Raw genomic sequence first — 22,096 nt, forward strand, 5'->3', positions numbered from 1 at the left:
GTGTCTGCAGATGCTGGAGTCGAGTGCAACATACAAAAGTGCTGGAGAAACTCAACAGATCACATTGCATCCCTAGGAAGCAAAGGTTCACTAATTGTTTTGGCTCTGGGCCTGGTACTAAGGTACCTTCCAAGAGCTTGATGAAGGCCTTGGGCCTGAAATATTGGTGATGCTTTGTTTCCTATAGGTGCTGCTGAGTTTCTCTAGCATGTTTGAAACATTGAGGGTGTGTCCATCATCTGTGCCATGCATCCTGTGAGCCTTCAACTTTTAATGCGTTCTTGGCCATGGGGAGTGTCAGGAAGAAGTGGGTACTTGCTCCTTCAGAAGCAGGGAGGCAGGGAAGGGATGGGAAAAACCCCCAAGCAGGATGGTATCTTGATCCTTGCTGCAGACAGGGCAATTGTCACTGCAGTAGCAGCCAACACCGTGTCCTCCAGCATGCCTAGACACCAATTCTTTTGAAAGTGACAGCTGTGGTTAATGTGACTGTGTAGGTTCTAATTGGCACAGGTTGCTGGGAAGTGGGCAAAGGGGATATGAACTATTGAGTAGTATGTGTGAACTTAAGCACCCAAATAATGTCAACAAATCTTGCAGTCCTTGAGGCTTAATACCTGGCATTGATCAATCCCCTCTCCCTGTTGTTTCCTGTGTGCCTTGACCATTGGGCTGGTGGACCAGTGTGCTCCCTTCCCCTTCTGAAATCCCTTTTGACCAGTCTTGGCCATGTATGGTCAGGCCCCCACCACCGAGGAGCTGATCTCAGTCTGTCAACTTCCGCCACTGATCCCAGCTGCACGCCCACTCCCTCTGAGGAGATGGCCTTCATCACCGCAGCCTCACTGAATCCCTTTGATCGGTTGGTCAGGAGAAGGCAGCCAGTTCCCGAGGACCCAGAGAGGTGTCTCGGAGTGACTCCCAACCTTCCTCCATCACTTAGTGTCTCCAGGAACCCCATGCCATTCTCTCTTTTTTTTCCAAAAATAAAGTTTATTCATGTTAAATAAATGTCAAGAAAAAAAACTGTTCAAAATCTTTTTACTTTTCATATCCTTAGTTGCATTATATCCATACAAGTACATTGTTAAGTTCTCTCTCTACACAGTGGCTCCTTATTATTTCCCCACCTGTCATTTGACGGGCTTCCCTTGATCATAGACCCACAATGCCCAGTAACAGAAGGGCTCTAGACTGTGGATTGTCTCCACAGGGCTCTCATGTTGGGTACACCAAGCCTCACGGGGTCCCTCAGCACATACTCCTGCAGCCTGGAATGTGCCATTCTCCATTAATTTACCTACTACTGACGTCAGACTCAAAGCCTATAATTACTCAGTTTACTTTTAGAGCCTTTTTTAAAAACAGTGGAACACAAGCTACCCTCCAGTCCTCCGACACCTCCCCCATGGCTAATGACATTTTAAATGTTTCTGTCAGAGCCCCTGCTATTTCTACTTTAACCTCCCTCAAGATCCTGGGGAATATCTTGTCAGGATCTGGAGATTTTTCCACCTTTATTCTCTTTAAAATAGCCAGTACTACCTCCTCATTAATCTATATATTTTCCATGATCTCACTACCAGATTTCCTTACTTTACTGGCTCAATATTCCTTTCCTTAGTGAATACTGAAGAAAATAAATCACTTTAAATGTCCCCATCTCTTCTGACTCCTCACAGAGCCGACCCCTCTGATCCTCAAGGGGCCTCAATTTTATCCCTCACTATTTTACTTTTAATGTACCTGTAGAAACCCTTTGGATTTATTTTTACCTTGCTTGCCAGAGCAGCTTCATCTCCTTTTAGCCTTTCTAATTTCTTTCTTAAGATTTTTGCACTCTATATTCCTAAGCACCTCATTTATTCCCTGCCATCTGTACCTATTGTACACATCCCTCTTCCTCCGAACCACATTCCCAATATCCCTTGAAAACCAAGACTCCCTACATTTTCTAACCGTTCCTTTAATCCTCACAGAGACATACCGACTCTACTCTCAAAATTTCCCCTTTCACTATCCACCATTTATCTGTTGCATCCTTTCCAGAAAATAAATAACCCTAAATCCTTTCACATCTCCTTGAAATTGGCCTTGTTCCAATCAAGAATCTTAACCTTAGGCCCAGCCCTATCCTCCTCCATAATTATCCTAAAACTAATAATTTTATGATCACTCGACCCAAAGTGTTCCCCAACATAAACCTGTCACCTGACCCATCTCGTTCCCTAATAGGAGATCATCTCTCTCTAATCGGTTCTTCTATGTATTGATTTAGAAAACTTCCCTGAACACATTTGACAAACTCCAACCCATCCAGCCCTTTTACAGTACGGGTGTCCCAGTCAATGTGTGGAAAGTTAAAATCTTCTAAAATCACCACCTTATGTTTACTACACATGAATGCTGTCTCCTTACAAATTTGTTCCTCTAATTCCCTCTGTCCATTAAGGGGTCTATAAATCATTCCCATTAATGTTTTCATGCCCTTCCCATTTCTCATTTCCACCCAAATAGCCTCACTGCTCGAGCCCTCCAATCTGTCCTGCCATAGCACCTCCGTAATGTTTTCTCTTACAAGCAATGCGACTCCTCCACCTTTTGTCCCCCCTGTTCTATCACGCCGAAAGCAATGGAATCCTGGAACATTTATCTGCCAATCATGCCCCTCCTGCAACCAAGTTTCACTAATGGCTCCAATATCATATTTCCATGTGTCAATCCGTGCTCTAAGCTCAACCACCTTCCTTACCATGCTCCTTTCATTGAAATATATACATGTGAGAGAATGTCCCCCACGTTCACTCCTTTGATTAACATCTATTTTTACTACCCCCTCTCCATTAATTTTAATGATCTCATTCCTCTCTCTCTTCAAATCTAGTTTTCCTTCCACCCTAATCTCCACATTCTCATTCTGATTTCCACCCCTTGGTAAACTAGTTTAAATCCGCCCCAACAGATCTTGCAAATCTGCCTGCCAGGTTAATAGTCCCCCTCCAGTTCAGGTGCAGCCTGTCCTTTTTGTAGAGGTCAGACCTTCCCCAGAAGAGTTCTCAATGATCCACAAATCTGAACCCTTGCTGCACCAACTCTTTAGCCCCTGATGTGAGTGTAACTGGGGTGGGGATGACTCTTTTCATATTTTGGCTGCTTTTCCAAGGTAGCAGGAGTTGAAGATGTTGGTGGGGGGGGGGGGGTGGTATATGGTCTTGGGCTGAGCAGTACCTATATCACACAATGAGGGATCCTTATTGGGTGCTTTCAATGTGCATAGATTCTCTGTTCTTTGGCACCGTGTGGCACCAATCTGAAGAAACCCCCCCACTTGTCACTTCAGCCTGTGCACTGAAATTGGATCACACCCTTCCTCTCCTGCTGGCCCTTGGGTTTGGAGACTGGGTGTTAAACTAGTCTCACCCTCTAGTTCTCCTGACCAGAATTAATAGACCTCAAACACATTATGGCAAAGTCCACACCAATCCAAAGTCACTCAGAATGTCTTGACCTTATTTAAATCCTCATTATTATCCATCTCATGATCTTAAAGCTGGATTAAATATTCCAACTCTGTTTGGCCAAAATAAGAAAAGTACGTTCCTGCTCAGTGTATGATGGTGAAAAGAGGATCTGTATTAATGTTCATTGAAATTCTGACCCTTTTATTTGTTTGATCACCACAGATAAGGGAAAAAATGGAAGCTTTGGACAGAACTCTAAATGACTATTTTGTTTCGTGGTTTGGGCCAAGAGGTGAGTAGGAATTTGAATGCAGTACCTTTGTAATGCAGTGCAAGTGTTTCCACAGGATCTAATGATCATTTTACTGTACACCAAGTCTAGAACTTGTGGCACAGGTGCTGACAGTAATATACATTTTATTTGGAAGCACAGTTATTTTAATGGGTGACTCTTAAACTGGGTAGTCTTTCAATGCTGTTAAAAGTGAAATTCAAATAATTAGCATAAATAGGTGAGAAGAACCTAATTTGCATGTCCTGATTGTTTATATGTCTGTCCAAAAATTTCAAATGTGTGTTTTTAAGGTGGATGGTATTAAAACATTGTGTTTCTTAGCACGATTTTGCCTAAGTCTTTAATTAGCCGTTAAGTGCCTTTGGAGATATTCTCATCAATAGGTGGCTTCTCATGAACCAGAGAATAACATGGATTTGTAAAAGTCCAATTTTGGGAACTTGAATTTCAGGAAAATACCTTTTCTTCTGTTTAGATTCTTAAAAGATTTTCTTGAGATCGGGATTGAACATAGAGCATAGAACATTACAGCACAAGTGCAGGTCTTCATGGCCCATGGTGTTGTGCTGACTTTGTAGACCTACTCCAATCAATCTAACCCTTTCCTGCTTGACATCCACAACCCCATATTTTTCTGACATCCATGAGCCCATATGAGAATCTTTTGAATGTTCCTGCACTACCAGCCTCCACCACCATCCCCGGCAATGCATTCCAGGCACCCACCACTCTGGGTAAAGAACTTACCTCTGACATCTCCCTCAAACTTTCCTCCACTCACCTTAAACAGATGTTCTCTGGTCTTTGCTATTGTTGCCCCGGAAAAAAAAAGATGCTGACTGTCCATCCTATCGAATCCCCTCATAACCTTAAGCACCTCTGTTAATTCACTTTTCATCCTTCACTGCTTCAAAGAAAAAAAGACCTAGCTCCATCAACCTTGCTTTGTATGACATGTTCTGCAATCCACGAAACATCCTGGTCAATCTCCCCAAAGCATCTACCTGTAATGAAGCAAGCAGAACTGAATGCAACACTCCAAGTGTGGTCTAAATTGGGTGACTGGAGTTGTGAGGCAGTAGTACGAACTGCTGCACCATGGTGTTGCTCCTTAGCAACATCCCTTGGGATCGCTGTCAGATAACCAGTTATTCACAACGTTTAACGACAGTTTGGCTGAAGGGGCCAAGTTTGCTCTTGACACAACACCAAACATGGGTGATGTAATGAGATTTCAAGAGACGTAGGGAAATTGACTGAGGGTCAGCAAGGCTGACATAAATTTGAGTATGTCTACTTCATTTGAGGGAAAAAAAGCAAAAAAAAAGGTGCCTTTTTAAGAGATTGGGGAATGTGGGTGTTCAAAGGGTCTTGGGTGTCATAAAGCACAAGGCCATGCAAGTTAACTGCAGGGATGGCAGACATGTGGGAAGGCGATATCCAACAAGAAACCATCACAGTAAGCTACGAAGGAGTGAAATCAGGAAGCATTTCTCCTCTTGACTGTTGGGAATTGTTAGAATTCTGTACTACTGAGGATCGTGAAGGGTCATTCGTTCATTGTGTTCAAAATCTCTTGACACCAAAGGAATTGAGGAATGTGAAGGACAGGACAGGAAAATACTATCTGAACATGCAGGAAGAATAATGTCACCAGAAAACAATTTGGTTCCCCCTGGAGTACACAGAGGGATGATGCCTGAACATTCTAGGTTTGTTTGATACTCGAAGCAATCCTGCAATAAGGCAGTAGTCCTGGACTAACAGCCAAGCTTGTTGTTGTTGTTGTTATTCTCCTCTAGACTTTTGGGCTCAATTATGATAGCAGCTAAGAGCATCAAGGCTAAATTGGAGAGTCGTTTGATAAATTAACATTACCATATCACGTCAGCCGAAATGATGGATTGTTGAAACTCCTGTTTCTGCTCAAATATTTTTTTCTTTGAAAGCTCATCTTCCATTGTGGCTATTTTGTGAGGTGTTTTAATTATTCAGAGCCATGCAGTAGATTAACTACAATATTCACCAGCACATCCTCTACCTGAATCTGGTACCTTTTTTTACATTAGCGTTAACTTGTTAACTATTTTAATTGACTCAGGAGGTAGAAATCTCATTTCAGGCAGGTTTGTGTCACACTTACCTTTCAAGAAGTTATGGAATCAGATGATCCCTTCACTCCAAATCCGGGCAACTATCAAACAACATTTTGCCCTAATCCTGATCTTCAACCATCTTATTCTCATCAACTCTCCCCAGATTGTACCAGTCACTGGGGGCAAGTTACACCAGCCAATCAACCTACTGGAAAGATATCAAAAATATTGAAAGAGTGCAGTGAAAATATACAAAGAATTTGCCGGGACATGAGGAGCTGAGTTACAGGGAAAGATTAAATGGCACAGTCGGCATAGCGGTTAGTGCAACACTATTACAGCGCCAGTGATCGGGACCTGGGCTTGAATCCCGCGCTCTCTGTAAGGAGTTTGTACGTTCTCCCCATGTCTGCGGGGGTTATCCCCCAGAGCTCCGGTTTCCTCCCACCATACGAAATATACTGGGGGTTGTAGGTCAATGGGGTGTGATCGGGCGGCATGGGCTCGTGGGCTGAAAGGGCCTATTACTGTGCTCAATGTCTAAATTTAAAATTTAAAAATTGCTAATTTATTACTTGGAGCGGTGGACAATGAGGGGAGATTTGATAGAGGTATACAAAATTATGAGGGGTATAGATAGGGTCAATGCAAGCAGGATTTGGTGAGGCAAGAACTAAAGGGCATGGGCTGATGATGTAAGGTGAATTGCTTAAGGGGACTGGTAGTGGGAACTTCTTCACCCAGAAGGTGGTGAGAGTGAGGAATGATCTGCTAGCAGAGGTGGTGAATGTGGGTTTGATGTCGACATTTTAGAGTAGATTGGATAGAACATGGATAGGAGAGAGGCGGTCCAGGTGCAGGTCGATGTGATCAAGCAGCATAAATAGACTAGATGGGCCGAAGGGCCTGTTTCTGAGATATCGTGTTCTATGGTACCAAAGTTTGGGATGTGGGAGGAAACCAGAGCACCCAGAAGCGTGCAACTCCATCTCCAAATCCATGGGGTCCCTGGAGTCGCGAAGCAGTGGCTCTGCTCCCTGCTCCACTGTGTTGCCTAACTGCAGTCACATGCCTTGCTCCTTTGTTGTTTACAATTTCTGTCGAATGGAAAAGTGTCACATGTATTGCACCTCTGCAGTGGTTAGCTCATTTTAAATAATCACATCTAGATTCTGATGGGATATCTTAAGTTCCCACAGGCAAAGGAAAATTTCCACCACTTGAAAATTCAGTTCTTTCACGATGAGTCGAGCAAGACAGTTAAATGGGTTCTTCAAATTTCCGAGACTCTTATCCAAATTATATCCCTGGAGAACTTCTGCCAGATTGTCCTGCAACTCTGTTCTCAGACCAGCTGTAATTATGTTGGAGCTTTTCTTATGCAAGTAATTAAAAAGATAATTGACCAGTTAATGCATGAGCTTTATAACTGCTAATGAACAAGGTGGAGAAGAATTTCTCTAATATTGTTTTATGTGATACCTTTGTCATTTCATTTCTTGCGTGTTTATTGTTCTATTTTGTTTCTCAGGCAGTCAGATTCTCAGAATGCACCATGTGGTTGTTGTGGAATTATCATGCTTCACATCAGGTTCCCGTTCCCGTTCTCTCTCTAACACCCTTGGCCCAGGTTCTCACTTACCTCCAACACACTGGGCCCAGGTTTCTGTAATTCCTCTCACACACTAGGCCCAGGTTCCCACTCTCCTTCTATCACACTGGGCCCTGGTTTCCATAATCCCTCTCACACACAGGGCCCTGGATCCCATAATCCCTCCAACACACTTGGCTCAGGTTCACGCTCTCCTTCCAACACATTGGGCCCATTTCCCACTCTCTCTCGTATACAAGGCCCAGATTCCCATAATCCCTCTAACGCACTGGGCTCAGGTTCCTATAATCCTTCTCACATACTAGGCCCAAGGTTCCCACTCTCCCTTTAACACACCAGGGCCCTGTTCCCGCACTCACTGGACTCCACTTCCTGTGTTCCTTTTTAGTTTACTGTGGTGCTGGTTCCCTCACATAATTACAAAGCCATGGGCCCCAGTTACCATGTCCTCATATCAAATACTTCATTTAGCCTTACTGGGTTCACGAGGAAATGTATTTTGCTGCCATGTAACATATTAAAAAACATAAACTAAAAATGTGCCCAAGGTTTGATTCCTTTATTGCACACAGAAGCAACACTAATCTCTAATGATAGAGTGCTATTTGATCCTCCTGACCAGTAGAGAGAGTAAGAGACTATTTTGTTGCAGCTTCAGTTGGATTCAAGATAGATGCCTCCACATGGTCCTGAGTGATTCTTTAGCTACTAAAGCATGTTTATTTTATTACAATAAAAGAAACATCACATGATATCAAGAGCGAGAATCAGTCGATATCAGCAGAGAAAAATGGAGAGTATAAAGGTTCCTGATGCCGTAAATTGGACTCAACATGTTGACAATGAGTGGAGGTTCTTCAAACAAAGATTCATGTTGTACCTGCAAGCCATTGGAGTCGATAGCAAACCTGACCAAGAAAGATTGCACTGCTGCATACCATGGTGGGACTTCAAGCACTTGAGGTTTTCAGCACATTTGTTTTTGCTGAAGCAGAAGACCAGGGCAAGTTTGACAAGGTTATTGAGATGTTTGATGAACACTGCCCACCAAAGAAAAATGAAACATTCGAGAGGTACTTGTTTCACTCAAGCATGTAGCTGCAGGGAGAGAACATTGATACTTTTTTTTAACAGACTTGAAATGAAAAGCAAGAACATGCAATTTTGGATGGCTGCAAGATTCAATGATCTGTGATCAAATTGTGTTCGGGATTATTGATAAGAAAGTGAGAGAGAGGTTGTTGTGAGAGACAGAGCTTACCTTAGCTGGAGCTGCGAAGATATGCCACACCAGCGATTTAGCTCTGCAGCATGCAAAACATTTTGGTGATAGTGCAATCACCAGTGAACACGAAGGCATAGTCACAGTGTGTGTCTACACACATAAACAAAAAAATGAAATATAGGAAATAACAAAAAGATGGAGAAACATTCAAGTACAAACGGCATGGCACTCAACAGGCACCAAAACGATGCCCAGCCTATTGAAAAAGTCTGTAATAAGTGCAAAAGGCAGAATCACTGTGCAAAGCAAAGTTTATCCAAAGGGAAACAAAAAAGAAGTGAAAGCATGCCCACTGTGCACGCTATAGAAGACACTGCTCTCAGTGATACATTTTTTGTGGCCATGGTAGTACAGAAAGACTATAAACCAACAGACATTGAACAGTTGACCATGAACAGAGTTGAGCAGGATAAGTGGACTGTGTCATTGCATGTAAATGGAGCAGATATTACGTTCAAGCTGGACATATGGGCAAAGGTCAATTTGATCTGTGAGCACATCAGGGCAATGAAGATAAAGCCATACATCCATGTAAACTCAAAGCCGACAATGGGCAGAGCATTGCTACGAAAAGTTCATGTAAACACAAGGTGAAAGTTAAAGATAAAGAGCACCACCTCAGATTCACAGTAGTCCCAGATGGACATGAATCACTGCTTGGTGTCAAAGCCTGTGAAAACTTAAGCCTAGTCAAGAGGATGTACCACATTAACAGCGCCAATACACAAACAGCATAGAGGAAATACTGGATCAATTTCCAGACATCTTCAAGGGGTTTGGAGTTCTACCAGTCACCTATTAGGAGGATACACAGCCAGTAGTGCATGCCCCAAGGCAGGTTCCAACACCATTAACAAAAAAAATTTAAGCAGGAACTTGACCAAATGATGGCATCAGGGGTCTTAAAGAAAGTGGAGGAGCCCACAGAATGGGTGAATTCAATGGTGTGTGTCAAAAAGAACGGTGACCTCGGCATGTGCATGGATCCAAAAGACTTGAATGCCAATATAAAGAGAGAACATTATCAGATTCCAACCAGGGGCGTAATTACAAGTGAGGTGGCCGGTACAAAGTTTTTCACCAAATTGGATGCATCCAGGGCTTCTGGCAAATAAAAATACTGTACATTTAATACATTGTGGCACGATTTTGGCTGATACTCCTGTTTAAGGATGCCTTTTGGAATTTCTTCACTCCGAAAGTGTTCCACAAGACAATGGAGCACATCACAGAAGGCATAAATGGGTTACGTGTGTACATGGATAATATGATTCTATGGGGATCCACACAAGAACTAGAGGAGTGGCTCATCAAAGTGCTACAACACATCGAGAAGTATGGATTAAAGTTAAACAGAGAGAAGTGTCAGTTTGCTGTGAAGGAAATCACCTTTCTGGGAGCAAGGTGACAGCAATTCTAGAGATTCTCAGACCCACTGACAAAAAAGGCATTTGCAAAATGCTGGGAATGATCAATGTCATTGGTAAAATCATACCAAACCTGTCTTCCAAAGCAATGTACCCAAGAAAGTTGTTACAGGACAAATGTGAATTCAAGTGGACAGACAACTACAAGGAAGAATGGGGACGACTGAAGACCATTCTAACGACAGAACCAGAACTTTTGACCTTCTTTAATGCATCCAGAAGGATGAAAATATCTATGGGATGCTTCAAAAGATGGAATGGATGCTGTGCTACTTCAGGCTGTGGGAGAAGATTGGACAATGACAATATCTGAATGTCGATATGCACAGATTGAGAAAGAGTGTCTAGGTGTGGTCTATGGACTAAAAAAATTCCGCAGTTATGTGTATGGTCGACCAACATTCATGGCAGAAACAGACCACAAGCCATTAATAGTGATATCAAGAAAAATCTCAGTGAAACTGAAAAGGACACAGTTCTACAGAAGGTCATCAAGGATCTGAATGAAGAATGTCGTAGAAATGAACGTCAGCCATACTATGACATCAGAGCTGAGCTGAGTGTTGTCAGTGGGCTTCTACTCAGATAGAACAGAATTGTCATTCCTCAATCATTATGACAAGAGGGGCACCTTGGAATGGAAAAATGCAAGAGGAGGGCCAGAACAGCTGTATATTGGCCAGGGATAAATGACAGGATGGTTTCCAGCTGTGAGACTTGTTTGAAACATTACGCAAAGCAGAAAAGAGAACCCATGATAATAACTGATGTACCAGCAGAACCATGGCAGTAAGTTGGGACTGATCTGTTTCACATGGATCGAAATAATTACTTGCTGGTTACTGATTATATATCAAACTACCCAGAGATTGCTCTGCTTCCTTATATATTGGCTGCTTGTGTGATCAAACACATGAAATCAATCTTTGCAAGACATGGAATTCCTCAAATTGTCTACAGTGACAATGGACCATGCTACAGTTGTAGAGAATTCCAGAACTTTGCCAAAGGATATGATTTCCAACATGTGATTTCAAGTCCTCTGTATCCACAGTCTAACGGTAAAGCAGAGGAAGGAGTTCACATAGTTAAACAATTGCTCAAGAAAGCACAAGATAGTGGTTCAGATCCGTATCTGATTCTATTGAATTACAGAGCAATGCCACTTGAACATGGCATGTCACCCTCTGAGCTACTAATTGGAACTAGACTAATCTGCAGACACAAACAAGAACAGAGATGTTAAAGATGTCAAACGGAAGCAAAAGCATCTGCAATGGAGATAAGAAGCAAACACTGACAAGCCAGCAAGAAGCTTAGGGCAGCTGGCACAACATGACACAATGAGACTCAGGGATTCTAGCACTTGGGACAAAAAGGCCACTGTTCTGGAGGAAGTAAGCCCAAGATCCTATGCTGTCGGAACAGAGAGTGGACAAATACTGAGAAGGAATCGAAAGAGCCTGCTGAAAACACGAGGCACTACAGGGATAGACAGATGCAGAAGATCCAACCTGCACAGCAACCAGCAACACAGGAAACTCCACCAGTGCGGGACAGTAGTGGACCAACAGAGCTGACACAAACACCTATGTTAAGAAGATCCACATGCGTTATCAATGCACCTGACAGACTGAATCTTGAAAAGAAAATGAACTGCACACTTAAAATGTTTTTGGTGCTGATATTATTTACATTTTTGTTGAACTTTAAATTGAAATGAATACTGTATTAGTGTGTTGTGTTGTTAGATTAAACATCTTAAGGAAAGGGGATGCAATGATAAAGTGCTAGTGATCCTCCTGACCGCTAGAAGGAGTCAGAGACTAGTTTATTGCAGCTTTTGTTGGATTCAAGGTGAATGCCTCCTCACGTTCCTGAGTGAGTTCTTTAGCTAATGAAGTACAGTTTTAAAAGAACCTAAATTTCTTTATTGCAATAGCAGAAATATCACATAGACCAGCACCATTACTGAGAAGAAGAAAGAGAAGTAAGAGAGTCCCTTGAGATACATCAAGAGTACATGAATCCTACCACTTCTTCCGATGCTGCCTTTTCCTGTGCTCCCGTAACCTCTGTAGTCATAGAGACCCCTGTCAATTCCAGCGGTGAACCCAAGCTCCAGGCATCCAAGTCACTCTCATTCGCCCCTGATTCCAAACCTCCAATACAGTCAGGAAGCTGTCAAGGCCCAAGGCCTGGGGGACTATTTCGAAGAGCATCCAATAGCCTGGAGAATCTGCTGGTCTGGTGTCCCAAAATCCTAAGCATGCTGGATTATCGGAGTTTTACTGTTTTTAGACTTAGCCTTTTTTGTTCTGATGCATTGCTTTGACCATCCCATAATCTTGCATCCCTTTGCCATTATTTTTTATAAAATAAAAGAATAATTAAAGCTTACGATTGAAATTATAAATCCTTGATAAATACACAGGAAAACTGAATGATAGTTGAAGCCGCATTCCAAGTATGCATTTTGATTTTTGGAAACTTTCAAACCCTCGCTGTGTGACTTTCATCCTGTTTTGAGTGGAAGAAGCAGAGTTATAGCCACCAGATATAAATCAGAGAATCCATCATTGTAAAACTAAAGCTCCTTTTACACAACCTCTTCAGGGCAGGAATATTGCTCCTTTATTGTGTAAAAGGTACGAACATGGAATGGGGTTATGCTGGCGTGTAAAAAAAAAGCCAAGCCACTTCATGACGGGTCTTCTTTATGGCAGCACTGCAGGATCCCAGTTAAAAAGGGCATTAAAGTCTGCAGATGCTGCAATTGTCAGAGAAACTCAGCCAGTCTCACGCACAGTGTTCTTCAAATAGCAAAGATAAAGATACACAACCAATGTTTCAGGCCTGTAGGCAGGTGCCTGAATAAGATTAGATACTCAGCTGAATGGATAGATCGTAATTTGGAAATGAGAAGATGCCACTTAAGTAACAATAAATTATAAATATTATAAGAACAATGTGCATTTACAGTGTAAAATCCCACAGTTTTAGCTCATCTTTTTAATCACTCATTTCTTTAAGAGTTGCAGCCACAAATAAGATTGATTACCACGTTTGCTTTTGTGGAGAATAATGCTCCTTCTCTGGTTGATATTCCTGTGTAGTTCCAAAATAAAACCAAGTCTCAGAGATCCCAGTCTACTTGCATCTGAAGAGAAATGTCTATTGCTACAACTAAAATGTTAGGGTCTATTCCTCTATGCAGTCAGTTTGTACTTGCAGAATTTCATCGTTTTCATTCCTTTTTCGTCTTGTCTCATTTTTCTATGACCTTCCTCTTTGATTTTCTGTTTTTATTTCCCCTATATGTTTGACGTATTTACTCGAGTTCTTTGAGGATATCAAAAAGGCAGTGAATAGAAGGAAGCGAATATTGTGTACTTGCATTTCAAGAGGTTTGATAAGGTGTTTCACAAAGGACTTCTGCATAAGATAAGAATGCACCATGTTGGGCGTTATTTGTTGGCGTGGGTAGAGGATTGGTTAACCAATAGAAAGAGTAGAGAGTTGGGACAAATGGGTATCTGTCTGGTTAACAACCAGTAGTCAGCGGGGTACTGCATGGATTGCTGCTGGGCTCGCAGCTATTCACAATACATAAAAACTATTTGGAAGAGGGGACCGAATGTAATGTCCCTTTACTGAAGACAGTAAGTTGAGTGGAAAAGCAAATTGTGTGGAGAGTCTGGAGAAAGATACAGGTAGATTAAGTGAGTGGGGAAGAGTCTGGTACAACATTGAAAGGTGAAAGATTGCAGTATGCTGTTGTGCAGAGGGATGTGGGAGTGCTTGTGTATGAATCACAAAAGGTTGGTTTGCAAGTGCAATATATAATCAAGAAAGCAAATGGGATGTTGACCTTCATTACCAGAGTGATTGAATTTAAGAGCAGGGATGTTCTGGTACAACTTGTACAGTTACTGGCAAAGCTGCACCTGAAGTACTGCATGCAGCTCTGGTCTCCTTATTTGAGAAAGGATGCACTGACTTAGGAGGTGCTGCAGAGGAGGTTCACCAGGTTGATTCCAGAGGTAAAGTAGTAAAACACGAAAATTTTCAGACATCGTGGTTGAAGTAAAAACACAAAGCTGGAGAAACCCAGCTGGTTGAACAGTGTCCTTCATATAGCAAAGGTAACAATAGCAGGTTAGCTTAAAAGGAGAGATCAAGTCGCTTGGAACGATACTCATGGAGTTTAGAAGGACAAGAGGGGATCTTATGGAAACATAAAATTATGAAAGGAATAGATAAGGTAGATGCCAGGAAGTGGTTTCCAATGACAAGTGAGAATAGAACTAGGGGACACAGCCTCATGATTCAAGGGAGTAGAGTAAATTTAGGATGGAGATGAGAAGGAACTGGTTATCCAAGAGTGTGGTGAATCAAATTATTTGGCCCGTACTTCGTAGAGGCTGCCGCATTCAAGTCAAGTTTACTGTCAGCTGTTGGCACCAGTACAACCCAACGAAACAGCATTTTCTGGTCTTCAGTGCACAACATGCAGACACACAACTGGACATTACACATATACAGACAAACAATACATATGCAGGACACATATTCGTCTCTACAAATAAATATTGTTTCATGAATATGAGAGTCTCGGATGGTCAGTGTGAATAGTTCCTTTGGTCAATCAGCATTCTCACTGCCCTTGAGGGCATAGGGCTCAGTTAGGGTCAAACAGGAAAGTTTCATAATGCTGGGGTCAAGTTCAATATACAAATGTGCTGGAGAAATTCAGTAGGTCACACAGCATGTAGGAAGTCAAGGCTAGCCAATGTACATACAGTATATCTGACGAAGGGCTTACGCCCGAAATTTTGGTAACCATTTACTTCCTATGGATTCTGCGTGATCTGCTGAGTTTCTCCATTCTCCAGCATACTTGTGTGTAGGGCTCAGTTGGGTCAAAGTTGGAACTGAGAATCCAAGGATGGGAGGGCAAATGCATTCAACATCAGAATGTGTGAAAAGTATGGTAATGGTTGTAATTCAGTGGTTTGGCTTGGGGTGCCTGCAGGGAGTGGAAATGTATGGAGGATGTATTAGATTTAAATAATGGGAGTTTGGCACTTGTGGACTGGGAGTCAATGTCTATCAATGAGGATAGAGGTGATGGATGAATGGTAATGTCCCTATGATAAAGGCTGCAAAAGTTTGGAACAGAATCCTGCAGACCTTGCAGTGGAATTCCTCAGGTGCCTTGCCATTCGGCATGGGCAATCATGTCTCTCCATCTGTCACAATCGCTGACCCTCCAAATTGTAATTGTTGCCTCCCCTGTTCTCCTTCGGTGAAGGCTCCATTCTTTGAGCTGAGACCGTAGTCAATGTTGAGTTCATGACTATACAAGGGAAAAATACTGAAGTGGTTTCCCGTTGCCGCCTTCAGTTGGACGGGTAACCCTGGCCATTAATCGGCAGATTTATCTGCCCAGTGTTTTTAGTTTTACAACCATAAATTCCAATTTGTAGAATCTCCTTGTAAAAACCATCCACCATCTGCAATCTCTGGCTTCAAGCAATGCTGATTGGGAGGCTAAACAGGTACCACACTTTGCCTAAGGGTGAGCTTTAGGCTATCGGATGGAAGGAGTGCCTTATACCTCCTTTTGTTGAGCAATTGCACAGCACCGACAGCTCAATAGGGTGACACCGCAATACCACCGACAGTGGCAATAGGGTGAGTGGTGAATGGCTGATGCTGGAGATGACAGTCATGGATTAGAACATAAGCAGAGATAGTCTAAGAAAGAAGTTGTAGAGGTGGAGGGTGACAACAGCAATTGAGGTCAGTAGGCTAGTTTGGCCTAAAATTGGACTTCAGTAAGAAGAACAAGACTCACCAAACCTGGGGAATTCAGGCTGTGGTTATATTAACTACCAGATCATTACCACTACTGAGGTGGAGGAAAAACAAGGCCACCGTGCTTTGGTATCCTATGTATAAAAACAAAACATGGTATGATTACAGTGAGCAGCAATTAATATCAATGGACACATTTATTAAAGTGTGTCGGTGCTGAAGATTGAGATTGGAGCAGAAATTATTTAAGGTGGCACCTTTGGTGAAGGATCCAAGTGTAAGTTTCAGTTTGAATATTTTTTTTTGTCAGAACTTAGGAAATGAATGGGTTTCTTTTGAAAATGAAATGTCCCCCATAGTCTCAGTGATTTCAACATTCTGTTCTCTGAGCTTGACTGGCTGTGCACTTAACCGTTCAGTGATCTCGGTTTGAAACTTCGTAAAAAAGGAGGATAAAGCTTGTATATGTACATCTGATCTCTGTACGTACCCTCAGCATTCATTGAGGGAAGGAATTTGCACTTGAATTCTCTCTGCAAATGTGCAGGGGTCACCTGAGGAGTGCAGTCGTTGTCTGACAAGTCATTTCCTTGTCTATTTATGTTAAATGGTCTGGAGAGATGGTTTTCTGTGATGCATTCCCTCCTGTGATCATTACAGTACAGAATTCTCCCAGGTTTTCATTTTTCAAATGGCTGTGGATTCTCATTCTCCAGCTAGGATACGACATTTCACATAGATTAAAAACTACAAAGGATGGATCCCCAGTAAAATTCTGATAATCCACTGTGACAGAGTATTTAGAGCAGGTTGCACACAAACATTTTAAAACAGAATTTTTGCAGGATTTTGCAGAGGCAACAAAGTAGCAACATACGCAGCAGCTTTACTGGAAGAGCATATGATCTTTGCAGGCAGAGGCAGAACAGCTTTGCTCTCAGAGAGGGAGGACATGAGAGAGAGGAGAGACAGAGGCTTTGGTTCCAGAGGGACAAGCTGGCAAACTATGGAAGACTGCCTGGTCAAAGGAGAAGACTGGCTCTCTGAAAGGAACTCTGGTGACCTGAAAGAAAGAGGATCATCTGGAGAACCCTGAAGGGGGCAAGTTTCGTCAGCAAGACTGATTAAAAAGGAATCAGGTGCAGATGTCCTGGAACAAAAGAAATCTCTCTCTGAAAACCAACAAGAATGCTCCTGAGTGGTAACCATTTGCCTGTTAAGCACCAAAGCCTGGTGAACTTTATTAATGCTAACTTCTGTGCCTGCAACCAGTGACATTGGACTGTGAACCAAAGAACTTTTCAACACACATGTGCGGTTAGAATTAGAGGGGGGTTAAGTAGGTTAAGTAAGTTGACAGTAATAAGTTAAAGTTTGATTCTGTTTTCATGTTCAAAGATTAAAAGCAAGTTTTCTTTAAGTAACCCTTTGTCATGGTTCATATCTATTGCTGCTGGGTTTTGGGGTCCTTTGGACTCCGTAACACCACAAACTGGTCGTTCGGAAATCCCGATGGCTCAGCATCTGACTTTCTGGCTGGTATTTCTTGGGTTCCCCTAAATTCATCAAGACCCTATTTCCCACACTCTCTGAACCTCACTGGAAACCTACTACATCAAGAACTTCTCCCTTTGAGATAAACTGAGCTTTAAATACAGGCATTCAACTGAATGACCTATTTCTTTCTGGATAATGATAGACGATTTTCCCGAAGGGCTGTAAGGAGACAGTCTTTGTTCTGTTTTACTGAATCTCTTCCACAATATGAATGCCTCTGGAAGAAATGATTTAGGCCTTACCTTTGTCTGAATGGTGAGACATTAATTCCTTCTAACCTTATCATTTGCCAATCATTATCATACTTAACTGCATGGAATCCCTGCTGCCAATTTCCAAACAATAAATGTCCAAAGTCTCAATTTTGCCTTGACAGTTCATTGATCTCAGAGGTGAAATCATTCTGTGGATCTTTTATGTTTTCTCTTCATATCTGCAGGGTGTGTTCTGACTCAGGGGACTGGTTCCCAGAATACAAACTCATATGACTGTTAGAGAAACACAAAAGCTGCAGACGCTGGAATCTTGAGCAAAGAATTGCTGGAAGAAAGATTTGATAAAGAATCCTGACCTGAAACATTGACTGACCATTTCCACACATGCTTGTTGTTTGACCTGCTGACTTCCTCCAGCAATTTTTCTTCTTTTGAGCTTTTTTTAAACAATACAGGACAGTCGAAACCCAAGCTGCCCAATCATATCCAATTAACCTGTACAGTTTTCGATGATAGGAGAAAACCGAAGCCAGTGCTGTAGCTAGGGGCAGGGGGAGTGACCACTGTCATCCCCCGCTCCGACACTGCTGAAAAATCAATGCAGCCCGTATTCAACTATTGACTCACCATCTGGTATGTCTCGTGATGCCTTTTTTATGTGCTCGCTCCCCCCAAATTTAGAACCCCTGACCACGCAGGCACAGGGTGAACGTACAAACTCCTCATAGACTGCACCGAATTTGAACCAAGGTCACTGGCACGGTAGTAGCACCACACTAAATGCTCGGCTAACTGTGCCATCCTGATGTTTTGAATTATTGAATAATGTAAAATTATTGTTTCCTTTGGCTACCATTTCCAGAGCTTGAAATTTAAGGGTGTGGGCAATAAACCTTTCCCCTCATACATTTTTGGTTACTATCCATTTTACTCAAGATCCATCCATTATATGATCAGTAATTAAGTGTACATTGCATTCATTAATCTTGATAATGGTAATGTCACCAATCTAACAAAAATCTTCCTGACCTTCACTGTTCCTGTATTCTAAATGGTGATGTGGTATCATCTGCAGAATTAATTGCAGTGAGGCTGATCATTAATGTAAACCTGTGGTTCTCAATGTTTTGCTTTCCACTCACATACCACTTTAAGAATCCCTATTGTAAAGGTTAAAACCTTGTGTTTTTGAATCTTAGTTAATTTTGTGCTTGTTGCTTTTAAGAAAGACTATTGTTTGTAGTGTTACCATAGTGACCATGATGTCACATGTCATAATATTTGTGCAGACTAAGAGCTGCGTCTCATTCTTCAATGAACTATGAAGGGGACGTGAGCTTGAGATCATTTTCTTTAAGCTCATCTTATTTCTTCTTGTAAATCTCTTCAAAGTTGAATATTGTATCTTTAAATAGGCTTTGTTTATTCATCATTATGAAAATATTATGTGAAGTTATGCAGAATGTTTATCCATTTTGAATGAATGAATGAATGAAAACTACATAAAGCTACATTTACAAAGTTTGGTTTATTGGATTAATAAGATAGTAATTCAGAATCTTGTAGCCTAAGTTGCCTTGAAGATGACACATTTTGAAATTAGGATATACTAGAACCTGGAAAGTGTCATCTATATTTTGATTCAAAGAAAATTATAATTGTGAACTTTGTTTGGAAGAAAGGATTGTAAAATTTGTCTGAAAGAACTCAACTTATTAAAAGCAAAGAGACATTTTTGCTGTAACAATAGAATATTCCAAACCAGTGAAAAGGAACATGTCTGTGAATTGTGCAGTTTAAAGTTAAGCAAAATTTTTGGAAGACACCTGTAACCTTGGAAAGATATGCTACAGCTCTGGTTCGCAGAAACTGGCAGGAAGCCAAGAAGAATGTGTTCTTAGAAGTTATAAACATAAGATAACAAAGCTTGTGTGCAGAACCACACAGACAATTCAGAGAAATTCTCTTAAAGGGACCACGCAGGATACAAATTTGTTTACAGTACCCAGGAACCAGAAGAAGACGGGGTTGCAATGCGAAGAACCCAAGATTGATAAGAAGAAGTCTCTTCGGGCTAAAGACCTCAAATAAACAGCTCCTCTCAAAGAACTGTTTGGGGTTGTGAGTTGAGTCAGCAACCTGGACCAAAAACGCTTGGCAGGAGGTTGGAGCTAGCCACCATAGAAGAAACGGCTTCAACTACCAAGCAAGAAGAGGACACCATCAAGGCACTGCAGGCCTCATTAGCTGATTTAAAGGTTAGTGGAACTGGAACAGATGAATGTATGTTGTAAAATCCCACTGATGCAATACAAAGCAAAATGCAGAAGATAGAGGCTCAATCAGCGATATCTGAAAGTTCGGATGTGAATCCTGATGATAGTATTTCCGAAGTTAGGAGCACAGGAAAATCTTCAAAGTCTCAAAGGCATCTAGAGCAAGTGCAGCCTCACATGCTTCAAGGATATTAGCTATGCATGCTAAGGCACAGGCAGATTTCTCTACTGTCTGTGCACAACAACAGTGGTCAAAGAAAAGATGTGCTTTAGTGGATATGGAAGCTGAAATGAAGAATCAGCAAATAAGGCCAGAAGCTCAAATCAAGAAACAACAATTGGAGCAAAAAGAACAACTTAAAAGGTTACAAATGGGTTGTGAAGAACAAAATAGATAATTGAATAGAGAAGAAAAGACTCTAGATTGAGGAACAATGTGCTATGAATGTGACCAAAGTAAAAGTATCAGCTCAGGGTTCTGCAAGAAAGTGAAATACCCGAGGAGCTGGCACCTAACCTTCCAGCAGATCAATGGGAACCGCAGCCACAAGAAACTAGTGGACTCGAGCAAGGAGCCACCGGTGGCCCTGCTAGTGCTCAAATGTCAATGATCAACCCTGTGGAAAGGACCAGCGACATTCAATCTCTTCCGAGCACACAATAAACAAATCCTCCCGAGAGTATTTCAAAAACGTTCAACCATGTGAGTTGACCATACTCGACCATTGATGTCTCTTCGTGTTGCTGAAGAACCAGCGATAAGACAAGGATCCCCATCAATGCCATCACTTACATACCAAGGTCCTACACCTATGGCACCAGTTCAAGATCCATCTGCTCCATTCACCACAAAACAACCAGACACAAGCCATGGTGGACAAGACAATATAATATCACTCATAGCAAAACAAAATGAAATTTCTGCTATGTTAGCGCAGCAACAAAGTTCATCTGGTTTATCCAAGAAGGAAATTCCAGTTTTTAATGGAGATCCCATTGCAATATCTGACATTCATGAAATCTTTTGAACATCACATTGAAAGTAATACTAAAAATGCTAAAGATCATCTGTATTACCTGGAACAGTAAACTGGAGGACAGGTGAAGGAGTTAGTCAAAAGATGCCAATATATGAATCCAGAAAAACGTTTTAAAAGGGCAAAAGAATTATTGTATCATCATTATCGCAATGAACGTAAAATCACAAGGGCCACAGAGACAAGATTATTTCTTGGTCAGCAATAAAATCAGAGGACAGAAAGGCTTTACAAGCATATGCACTCTTTCTGAGAGGCTGTTGTAATGCAATGGGAAGTGGTGTGTATTTGCAAGAGCTGAATTTGCTTGCTAATTTGTCGATTATTGTAAATAAATTGCCTTATAAGCTGATGGATTTATGGAGAACCAAAGTTACAGAGCTTAAGATGCTTCTCAGAAGGGCGACACTTTTGAGGATGTACATTTCTTAGAATGGCATGTATATGTTTACATCATACCAGTATTTGGAAATATTAAGGATACTTCAATAGTTCCTAAAGATGTAAAGAAGTCTAAATCACCATCTCAACAGAAACCAAAAGGAAGTACCTTTGTTATTGCTGTATCAGATACAAGCATGAGAGAGGATAAGGAAAAAGATCAGATTGTTCCGGAAAGCTGTCTGTATTGCAAAGATAAGAATGCTTTAGAAAGATGCTCATGATTGGAGAAAAAGTCGCATGACGAGAAATTAACCTTTTTAAAGAAAAATGGAATAGGTTTTGGTTGCTTGTGTAAAGGACACATGAGCAAAACGGTGTTGTGATATATACATTTAAAACATCCCAAGATACTGCTCACTCAACGAAGTAAAATTGAGAAGGAGAGGATGCTTCAGCTTCGATTCAGACAAACAGTCTTACTGGGGCCGGTGACAAAGCCCTTTCAATAGTTCCTGTACAGGTTAAAGCTAAAAAGGGGAGCTTCATACAGAAGACCTACATATTTCTTGATCCAGGAAGTACTGCATCATTTTGTACTGTTGAATTAATGAATAAACTTAATCTTCATGGT

The 22,096-nt window shown here is 41.6% G+C and overlaps 1 protein-coding gene across 14 annotated transcripts in view; it reads left to right on the forward strand.

Moving 5' to 3' along the window:
- elovl5 (ELOVL fatty acid elongase 5) overlaps positions 1-22,096 on the forward strand; it is a 134,782-nt gene that overhangs the window by 51,749 nt on the left and 60,937 nt on the right. For all 14 annotated transcript variants that reach the window (XM_069886003.1, XM_069886004.1, XM_069886010.1 and 11 more), the window contains one exon: positions 3,684-3,753. In XM_069886003.1, coding sequence (XP_069742104.1) covers positions 3,696-3,753 — 58 coding nt within the window. In that variant the 5' untranslated portion in view covers positions 3,684-3,695. The remainder of the gene's footprint in view (positions 1-3,683; positions 3,754-22,096) is intronic.

This window comes from Narcine bancroftii, chromosome 6 (assembly GCF_036971445.1).
Source record: "Narcine bancroftii isolate sNarBan1 chromosome 6, sNarBan1.hap1, whole genome shotgun sequence".
Classification (NCBI taxonomy): Eukaryota; Metazoa; Chordata; class Chondrichthyes; order Torpediniformes; family Narcinidae; genus Narcine; species Narcine bancroftii.